General features: G+C 51.1%; 1 protein-coding gene across 2 annotated transcripts; it reads right to left on the minus strand.

The window, feature by feature from the left end:
- Positions 1–927: 927 nt before the first annotated feature.
- Positions 928–8457, minus strand: Krt85 (keratin 85). 2 transcript variants are annotated; one of them, NM_001401219.3, is given in 9 exon segments: positions 928–1880; positions 2271–2302; positions 3012–3232; positions 3623–3748; positions 3951–4115; positions 4836–4931; positions 5065–5125; positions 5584–5792; positions 7965–8457. In NM_001401219.3, coding segments are annotated over 9 exon segments (1524 nt in total). In that variant the 5' UTR covers positions 8385–8457; the 3' UTR covers positions 928–1686.
- Positions 8458–11124: the final 2667 nt, after the last annotated feature.

Below are 11124 nucleotides of genomic sequence, written 5' to 3' on the forward strand. Positions count from 1 at the left end.
AACACTTTCCTTGTCCGGTGCGCATATACACATATATGTAGGCTTAAAGCTTTCAGGATGGACAAGAAAGGAAAGTCTGTGGGTTTAACAGTGATATCTTGGTGTGTTGAGTTGACAAGGGGTCAGTTGTTCTGGCTAGTTTTATGTCAACTTGACACAAGCGAGAGTCATCAGAGAGGAGGGAGCCTGAAGTGAGACAATGCCTCCATAAGCAAGCCTTAGGGTATTTTTTAAAACTAATGATTGGTGGGGCGGTGCCATCCCTGGGCTGATGGTCCTGGGTTCTATAAGAAAGCAGACTGAGCAAGCCATGGAGAGCAAGCCAGTAAGCAGCACCCCTCCATGACCTCTGCATCAGTTCCTGCTTCTAGGTTCCTTCCCTGTTTGAGTTCCTGTCCCGACTTCCTTTGACAATGAGCAGAGCTAAGGAAATGCAAGCCAGGGGCTGGGGATTTAGCTCAGTGGTAGAGCACTTACCTAAGAAGCGCAAGGCCCTGGGTTCGGTCCCCAGCTCCGAAAAAAAGAACCAAAAAAAAAAAAAAAAAAAGAAAAAAAAGAAATGCAAGCCAAACAACCCCTTCTACCCACAGGTTGGTTTGGTAAGGTTTCATCACAGCCATAGTAAGGTTAATCAGGACAACAGGATGGTTTATTTTGCGGGGAGGATATATTGTAGGGAAAGCTGGATCTATGTCCAAGTCAGCAGGGACAGAGGAGGAGAAGAGGACGAGTGTATCAGGCTTTGGGAATGGACGGGAAAAGGAGGAGTCACAGGGATGAGTGGAGAAGGTCACCTTGTGACCTACGGTACTGGCTTTTCAAAAATGCTGGTTACCGATGTGTGACTGACTTAAGACTGGTTGGTTGGTGCAGGCAAAGAGTGTGTGTGTGGGTGGGTGGGGGGTTGCTGACACAAAACACACACACTTGCATCACAACAGTATTTATTGAAACACAGATGGGGTCAACCCAGGAGGCAAGGCACCCACAGACAGAAAGTGGTCATAGTCCCCATCCCGCTAGCTCTCCCTTGGACAGTTTCCTGTGCACAGGCAGGGGAGGCCTGAGCGAGTATGGGGCCTTTGAAATGTGCAAAGGCTTCTTGAACAGCAAGACCTGTTCAAAGCTCCCTAGATAGGGGCTGTAGGTAGTAGGCCTCCTCAGAGCATAGACTGTTTCCTGGGAGGTAACCCAAGAAGTGTAGTTACAGCAGGTTGCCCCAAGGAAGGCAGTCAGCCAGGGAGGTTAGCAAACCCAACCAACGATAGCCGGGTGCTTGCTGCCCCTGTACCTGGGGCCAGAAGGGGAAGCTGCTTGGGAAGGTTTCTCTCTGGTTCTTGGTTGTTGGGGGCATGGCTGGGTGGTTAGGTCATGCTTGACCCAAGAAGGCCGTGTTATTGTCACCCTGGGTGACTGGTCGTATCCCAGAGAGCTTGGTGAACGATACAAATCATTTACAAGTATTTGAAGACATGTTAGGGTTAAGGGACGGGTTGGGAATGAATGACCTTCTAAAGTAAAGCCAGAGGAGAACTGGGAGACAACTCCCTAAAAGGAGAAGGCAGAGGAGAGTGGCCCTGAACTCTTTCCTCTAACAGGAGCATCTAGAAGATTCTCAAGCAAGCACACATTTTCCATTCACACACCACTCCACTCTGGGGCAGACAGGTGGCTCATTTTCTGGCACTAAGCAAAGCGCACAGAGCGGCTGCTCCCACAGGTGAAGCTGGAGGCACGGGGCTGGCAAGGAGAGCAGGAGTCAGGGGCCATCACTGAGATGCTGCCCCCGGTGACAGAGGGTCCAGAGGCAATCTGGCGCCCTGGGGTAGTGCCATAAGTGAGGCCCCCACATGTGACTCCTCCACGGGAGCTGCTGACACCTGTGGGAAGAGGAACAGGAAGAGATGAGAGGCTTGCTGGGGTGTCACCCACCCACCAGAAGTCTCTGAGGGCTTCACACACAGGACCTGCCTCCTCCTCAAGGGATCAGTTGCTGACAGGTTCTACTTTTCAACCTCAAAGCACATCTGGAGAGGTGTGAGGATTTCTAGACTCATTTCCCTGGACTGCAGTTCCTGGTGACCACCAATAAGGGGCACTCAACTTTTTGGATACCCTTTCCCACCCCCAGTAGTCCTTAGAGAGGAGCCTTGATAAGAAGAGGGACTGAGGAAGTTGGGGAACATTGGGGTTCAGTGGGGTAGGCCTGTGATCAGCTTTGCCCATCCCTAAAGCCGTTTTTCTAGGGGGCATTTCCAGCAGATACTTACAGACATTCACAGAGCCCACACCCTCGCATAGCCTAGGGGAAAAGAACGTGCCATTAGTTTCAAGCAGTGAGCTGGATTCCTTGAGACAGTTGCCTGGGGACAGACAGGGTCAGCTTTTGTCCTAGGTAAACTCTATCTCCTGAAAGGAGGAAGGGCTCCCCCAAATCCTCATCAATTGTTGACTTTCTTTTTGTGATGTATCCCTAATCCATGGAGACCAACCCTCTTTCTTTAGAGCAGCAGTGAGTGGAATTGTGACTTTCACACACTGCCTGCAATCAGAGTGACTGACCCTGCTGAATGCCAGTAGTGCTTTCAGCAAGGATTAGATTGAGCTAGATGAATACAGGGAACATCATCCTTATTACACATGAGCTTAATGTCAAAGGAAGCTATGAACGGGCTCTAGGAGGCCAAGTGTAGGGTTCGAGCTCTGCAGCTTAGTAACTTTGTGTCCTTGGGACATTGAGCCAATCTGCTTCTGCTTTTGGATAGGAAAAATGGTACCTTCCTGACAGAATGGAGGATTAAAAATGGGCACTTGACATAGAGCATGTGATATGTGATAGGTAACCATTAGTACTGAAGCCTGGCCTGGAGTAGGGTAGTCAGACTGTGTGTCACATTTGGGAACAGACAGTTCCCTGGGAGGACCAGGGTCATCTCCTTCCATCCAAGGTCTGACAGGCCTTAGACAGCTTGTCCCTCACATCAATTCCCACAAGGTTCTCCTCAGCTCACCTGTGCTCCTCGCCCTCCAGCAGGCGCCTGTAGGTGGCGATCTCGATGTCCAGCCCCAGCTTGGAGTTCATCACCTCCTGGTACTCCTTGAGCAGGCAGGCCATGTCCTGCTTGGCCTTCTGCAGGGCAGCCTCTAGCTCAGCCAGCTTGCCGCGGGCATCGGTGAGGGCGGCCTCTCCCTGCTGCTCTGCCTCAGCCACAGCAGTCTCCAGCTTTGCTCGCTGTGGGGGTATCGAGGGGGTATCTTGTTAGAACATGATATGAGTCGGGTGGGGCCCCAGCTGGGCTCCTCCTAGTGTGTAGAGCAAGAGAAGAGAGAGCCCTAGAGAGTCCACGGAAGGTAGTTAGCTCTTCTGGCAATCCAAAGAAGAGAAGGAGGCGGGAGGATTTTCAGCATTTCGCTTTGCTGGTGAACAATGGCTACTGGATGTCAGTGAATGTGTCACCCCAGTGTAAGGGCTGTATGAGATGAGGGAAACCCTGCCTTCTCTCTAGGTCCCTACTACCTCTCGAGCTTTATTGGAGCCATGTCATTTCATTCTAGCGGGCCAAGGGCCTGGTGATGCTGCCTGTCTCTTCTCATCGCTTGCTTGAATCTCCCTTCAACCCACCTGGCACTTGGCGTTCTCGATCTCAGCCGTCAGCCTCTGGATGATGCGGTTCAGCTCGTTCATCTCCTCCCTGGTGCGGCGGAGGGTCTCCCCGTGCCGGATCACTGTGGCCTTCATCTCCTCACACTGGTGATTGGAGATGGGAGACAGACGTTCGTGAAGCACACAGTAGGACCATAACACCAACGAGTGTGCAGCTTGTACAACATTTCCACACAGCAGTGCTGGCCGGCCACCCCAACCTGAGATCAGCCTGCCCTTCCCTTCCCAGTCCTTTTCTATTAGACACCTTGCATGGCTCCTACAACCAGGTCTAGGAGGCAATCACCTTGGTGCGGTACCAGGACTCAGCCTCTGCACGGCTGCGACTCGCGACGTCATCATACTGAGCCTTGATCTCAGCCACGACGCAGTCCATGTTCAGGTCCCGGCTGTTGTCCATCTTGACGATGACGGAGGTGTCTGAGATGTGGGCTTGGAGAACACGGACTTCCTGTGGAGTCAGCAGTAAGAGCATTATACTTGGTGACTTTTCTGGGCTTGGCGCCCATTCCTGGGGACAGTGTTGATTCTCTGGAGGAAGGTCTGTGATTCCTGCCCCTTCCTCCTTGATTCACACATGAACACAATATAGAACACCCAAGGCAGGAGCCCTAAACCTCACCTGGGGCCAGCCTCAGACTTGAAAATGGAAGACGTGGGGTTGGGGATTTAGCTCAGTGGTAGAGCGCTTGCCTAGCAAACGCAAGGCCCTGGGTTCGATCCCCAGCTCCGGAAAAAAAAAAAAAAAAAAAAAAAAAAAAGAAGAAGAAAAGAAAATGGAAGACGTGTGGGAAAGGCCTAACTTGAAGACCCAGGCAAAGAATCTGGATTTGAATGCCCAACAGTATCTAGTCCACTGTGGACCTTCGCACATGGAATCCCTTTTATATCCATCTACAGATTAGCATGCACACACACTCTGACTTGCAGAAAAGCCTGTGGGCACAGGAACAGAAGCCAAACACATAGACATGGCTATCCTTATACCTGTCAACACAGATGCCTGTAGCTCTGTAACCCGACATTCTACACCCTGTGCAGTGGGGCCTTTTCACACGGCTGTGGGTGGTAGGTTTATCCATGTAGCATGTTGCTGTGCATTCTCAGACACGGGCCCCTGAACCTCCACCCCGTCTCTGTGTGTCTCTGGCATGCGAGTGAGTGAATCTACCTCTTCATAGAGACGCTTCAGGAAGCTTGACTCCTCCACCAAGGCCTCCACGTTGGCCTCCAGGTCCGATTTACGTAAGTAGGCGCAGTCCACATCCTGATGGGGGGACAGAGAGGAGGGAAGGCGTGTGTGAAAGAGTCTGAGGGTAAGTGGTCTGGCTAGCCCTGCAACTGTGCCTGGAGGTCACAAAGGTGGCTCCTCCCTCTCTGCCCTGCAGGAGGACCCTTACCTTCTTTAGAACCACAAACTCGTTCTCTGCCGTAGCCCTCAAAGCCACCTCCTCTTCATACCTGCATGTGGAGAAAGGACTAGAACTCAGAGCTGGAGCCTCAAATCCTGCTTCAGCACCTAGCCAAGTTCTTCCAGGGGTCATAAGAGGGATCAAACCTTTCCCGTCTGACATTGTCTTTGGGCGATCTGTCTGTGCATTGCTCCCAGCTAGGTCTTATCTCGACTGGTATTCTCAAGTTCTTTGCCTCTGGGGCAGATTCACCCCAGGTCTAAATCATTCTGGAATCCTAGTACTGTGCTGGCATGGAGAGCCTTCAGTCTGGTGCCCAGAGCAGGAAGGCAGGCAAAGAATAGAAAGACAGCAGTGGGACTCCCATGCGGACTCCTATCCTAATGCACTTGGTCCCCTGGACACACTCTCCAAGGCCTGGGAGGTCCTACGGGGGACCCTACAGATGCTGCAGCAGAGGCTTCTCGTCCCCTTCCCTCCCGGTGTCCTGTAGGCATGCACACTCACCTCTTCTTGTAGCCCTCCATGGCTTCCTGCACGTGGTTGAGCTCAGCAGCCAACCTCCCGCCGTCGGCCTCCACACACTCAGCCTCCCGCCTGAGGGTCTCTATGTAGCCTCCAAATAGCGGCTCCAGATTGCTCTCACAGCAGCGCTGGTTCTGGTAGAACTGCCACTTGGTCTCCAGCAGTTTGTTTTGCTGCTCTAGGAAGCGCACCTGTCATTTAGGGAAAGGAGAGAGACAGAGTGGGAGTTTAGAAAGTGTGTGTGTGTGTGTGTGTGTGTGTGTGTGTGTGTATAGTGTGTGCATATGATGTGTGTATGTGTAGTGTGCATGTGTGTGTGTGGTGTGCATGTATGTGTGTATATGTGTCTGAGTGCATGGTGTGTGTGTGGTGTGGCGTGTATACTGTGTGGTGTATACATATGTGTGGTGGTGTGTATGTGTATATTTATTATGTATGTGTTTTGTGTGTATTGTATGTGGTGCGCATGTGGTGTGTGTCTGTGTGTCTGTGTGTGTGTCTGTGTGTGTGGGGAGGTGTGGTCTGAGGTGTGAGGTGTGTATGTGTATGCAGTATGTGTGTATTTTGGTGTATGTGTTATGTGTGTGAGTGCGGTGTGTGTGTGTGTGTGTGTGTGTGTGTGTGTGTGTGTGTTATGTGTGTGTGGTATTCTTTGCCAGAGCTCTCTGCCCTTTCATGCAGGCTGAGAAACACAACTTTGGCTCAAAGCCAGAAGTCAGGCTGCAGCTGCAGTTCTGTGGTTGGAGATGGACAAGCTGTCGAGCCTCTTGCCATCGTGCTCCTCACTTCTGAGATAATAGTGCTACAGCTATGAAAACTGAGCAGGTTCACACATGTAAAATGCTTAGTACAGTTCCTGACATGTAGCAGGGATAGCAAGTCAATAAAGCTACTCTAATTACCAATGGTCCCTCAATCATCCATTCCCAACAAACATATCATCAGTACCACTGTGTGGTACCCAGGCCTGTGCAAGAACACCCCCACATGTGTGCACCCTATACCAAATGTGTGTACACATACAGCACACACACAAACATACACATACCACACACATAGACTTCATGCATGTGCTCATACATATACACCACACACATACCACATACCATAACACAATACACACACTACACCATACCACATACATACACTACATGCACACACCACACCAAACCATAGCACACAACATCATACACACATACACCACACCACACACACACACACACACACACACACACACACACACACACACACACACGCACACACACTCTGTACCCAATACCTCCGTGGCTCTCCGTTGACATCTATGTCTAAGACTTTTATTTTTTCTATGTTCATGTCTTCATCTGTTTCAGTGTTTTCTTTATCAATGTCTGTTTTTTTTCTGTTTTTATGGCTTTGTCTCTCTCTCTCTCTCTCTCTTTTAAGGTTTTGTGTCACTGCAGAGTGATGTCCCTGTCCACTGCCTTCACTGGTATACAGTGCATCTGGTGTCCCCAAGCTTCCTCGGTTCCATTTCTCTGTGTAATGTGGATATTAGGATCTACCCATGAGGTGATTTTGAGGATTTATTAAGATCACTAAAGAAATATGTCACTCTTCTGGTCTCTAGAACCTAAAGTCAGACCTGCTCTGCTAAAAGACGGCTTTAGACTCCATTCCCATAGGCCCCTGGGAGACATCTGCCAGCATTGATGGGTACCCTTCCAGGCAGGCCACCTCCCTATTCCTCTTCCAGTGCTCACTTCCTTGTTCAGCTGCCGTATGTCCACTACTGTCTTTGGGAAAGACAGTAACCATTGACATTTCTCCAATGATTGCTACTGTCCTATACTTTCCATAACTGCACCCCAGAATCCTTGAATAAAATCATAAGGCTGGTCTTGCTAGTCAGGGCTGTATCCTGCTTGGGGTGTCACGTTGCTAAGTTGTCACAGCCAGTGCATGAAGAGGCAGTGTGACCTGCACAGCTCCTTTCTACTTCCGCTGCTGCCTAGACAGCCACTGTGCCTTCTGTTTGTGTGGCCTTCCATTCTCCTAACCCTCAGACCCCAACCAAGCTTCTGGGGACACCCATGCTTTTCCTATTACACACACACACACACACACACACACACACACACACACACACACACACACACACACTTTAAACTGTAGACTCCGTTTCTAGACTACATAGTGACTTTTCCAAGTACCCAAAGAAGTCAGTGGATCAATCCATTTATCTATGTGGATCTATGTGGTCTGCATTTCTCCCCCTCTCCTGTCCATAACCTGGCAGCCAGTTTGTCTCCCCAACAGACTGGGACCTTCCCATGGAAGGTCAGCGCTGAGGTCTGCTCTGGACCATTGCAAGCCACACCCACCTTGTCGATGAAGGCCGCGAACTTGCTGTTCAGACACTTGATCTGCTCCTTCTCCTCATGCTTCACGCACTGAGCATTGGGGTCGATCTCCAGGTTGAGGGGGGTGAGCAGGCTCTCATTGACAGAGACGGTGGTGATGCAGGGTGGGCTTGGACCACAGACGCCTCCAGCTCGGTATCCAAAGCTGCGTCCACAGGAGCCAGAGCGGAAGCCCCCAACAGCCATGCGTGGCCCGCAGGGGCTCGGGTTACAGAGGCTTCGACTGCTGAAGCCTGTCAATCCCCGGTAGCAAGACACTCCTCGGAAGGGAGCTGCGCTGATGCAGCAGCGGTTGCCAGTTTTTGGGGCCACAGCTGAGCAGGAGCTGAAGTTTCTGGTAACTCCACATCCTGGGCTGATCCTGTAGGAGCGACAGGACATGGCGGGAGCTGGACGGTGTCTACGCGGCTGTGGGTTTGGTGCAGGTTGCAGAGTGTGAGACTTGGAATCCTTTGGGTCTCTCTGATCCTCTGAGGTCCTTTTATTGGTGAGGAGAGCTGGGGTTGGCCGTGTAAAAGCAGTGAAAAGCCATTTTATGTTGTTTATGGGCTTGGGGAGGTTGCCAGGAACTCCTTAGGGACTCATCTTAAAGGTGAGCTCAGAGGTGATTTGGGCCCCGTGAAGGATTGAAGATGTTATTACGGACACTGGGAAGCACTTTTCATCTTCAAAGCTCTTTACACACATTAAGTAATTAATATTCACACAGTCTCTCTGAGATGGCCTCAACCCACACCTGGAGACAGATTTGAACTCCATAACAATCTGGGGGCGGCTAGGTTTGGGATAGCAGTGGGGGGTGTAGAATCAAGAAAAGGCTGGAGTGCCAGTTTAGGTGAATCCCAGCTGTCTCTACTCTGTCACTGGCCCCACACAGACATATCCTCCTATGCTCATGTCCATCACTGTCTCCGGACCAGTCTCACAGTCCCCGACATCTTGCCCTAAGGTGGTTAAGGACTAGAGGGGTCTCTCTGACCATGTGTTCTTAAGGACAGAGGACCAGAGAAGATGGTCTCTTGGAACCTTCTGGATTCCAGACCAGAGAGCTGTGGTCCAGAACCTGTCTTTCTCACCCAGCAAAAGTGCAAACCTCTGAAGTTTCAGTGGCCACATAATGACCACTTGTGGGTAATAGAGAAACTCTCTTCAGCCACTTTCTTCCATGTGGCCAACACAGAAGGGTGTACTCAACCTTGAGGTAACCTGCGTTTGCACATCGGTTTGCTCTGGGTCCAGTCTATTTGCTCCTTAAGAAGAAACATCTTGTAAGTACCAATCCCTTCCAAGACCATCAGCCACAGCAGTGAACCTTTTCCTAGGTTGTCCCAGAACTGTCCCTCTGGAGGTCTGCTTTGAGCCTGCTCTGTATGTATAAAGTTGGGAGTGGATTTCTGTCTCCTGGGGGCCTCCGAGACCAATGGCCTTCTAATATCCCTGTTTCCTCTGTCCCTGGGACACCTATTAGGATAATGATACCATTCCTCGATTGTTAATGGAGCACAAACACCAAGGATGTGGTCTCTGTCCCCAGGGAGGCTCTGCAGCCACCTGAGGACTTAGGTCCTCGAGGAAGGAAGAGAGCTGGTGAACTTGCCTAGGGACAGATTCTTTTTACAGAACCAAATATTCCCACTTAAATATGCTCTGCTCTCTGCCCTGGGTCTGCCCTCACGCCCAGGGCCTGGCAACCTCAGGTCTGCCTGGCATTAGGTGAATGGACACCAATCCTATGTCCCATTCTGATTCGTCATGAGAAGTGGAGAGACTTTGAACAGCAACAGGGGAGACCTAAGTGCTTAGTGGTTGACCCTAATGGACATTCCAATATGGTGCCTCATGAGAAAGCAACAGGGGTGGCAACCAGGGTAGTGGGGTCACAGCTATAAGACCTAGTCCTGCTAGACCTTTTCTACTCAGGTCTTTGGAAGCTCTCTCCTCTCTAAAGCCCTCCCCAGCTCATCCCGTTCCCTTCCAGAGTCTGATTCTGTTCTAACCCTCCTTTTTGGTGGAGGCAAGTAGCACATGCACGAGACTGTGTTTGGGGGATCATAAAGGTCTGTGCAAGGGAAGACCCTCCTGTCGGAAATGTCCCCACCCCACCCCAGCCATGTGGGCTGGCCCTGGCTCTGCCCTTTGCAATTCGCAACTTCTTTACCCTTTCAAGGCTGCGTTTAATGTTTTCACGACCTGATTTCACTCTTATAAAAACTTGGGGTGGGGCCTGGGGGTGGAGGGAGAGGCTGTTCTGGGGTGCACAGGTGATGACTCCAAGCATGTGTGGAGCCCTCCTGCCTGGGGTCTGGGTGTACCCCAGGGCTTTGACAATAAACTCATTGGCTATTTTGTATAGGCCTGGAGCTTGTGTTGAAGGTATACATGCAGTAGCTGAGGATTGGTGGGAGGGAAGACTCCTCTCTCCTCTGCATGGCTGCTTGAATCAGAATCATCTCCTGCTGTCCTTGGGGCTGCAGGCAGGCTTTATCCCGAGGGACACATGCATGCATGCGTGTGTGTGCACGTACACACACACACACACACACACACACACACACACACACACACACACTCTCAGTCCTTGGCTTTTTCCTTCCCAACACACATGCATGTTCTCCACCATCACCCAGAATCAGTGGGTACTAAGGAAAGGGAAGCCATGGTTGTCCACTGTTTCAGGGCAGGGCTCGTAAGCCAGGGATGGAGCAAGGGTGTAGGGAACAAGCTGTGCAGGTGTGCAAGGTGTGAAGTCTTGTGGTACATGGAAAGAGTAGCTGTCTCTGCCTCAGGAAATGTGCCTCCCTGGGGAGAAGCTGTCCCACAAAGCTCTAGTTGGATTGGCTGAGTAGAAAGGGACAGGGAGGCCAAGTCCTTGGTGCTGACCCCATGTGGCACAGAGCAAGTGCAAAACTGGCAGGCCAGGTCAGTCTGGGATAGCTGTCCTGGAGGGCCCTGATAGCTGTCCTGGGTCAGGAGCTTTGAGGACAGATGGGAACAGGTCTTCCCACTGCCCCTCCCAGCCGTCATTGCCTGCCTCTGTGCTGTAGTCTCTATACCATGTTCTTCTCTTTGCTTCTGAGTCTTCTATGCAGTTACACCTTTGCTCGGAATGTTCCGGAACAGC

Source organism: Rattus norvegicus, chromosome 7 (assembly GCF_021556685.1).
Source record: "Rattus norvegicus strain SHRSP/BbbUtx chromosome 7, alternate assembly SHRSP_T2T, whole genome shotgun sequence".
Classification (NCBI taxonomy): domain Eukaryota; kingdom Metazoa; phylum Chordata; class Mammalia; order Rodentia; family Muridae; genus Rattus; species Rattus norvegicus.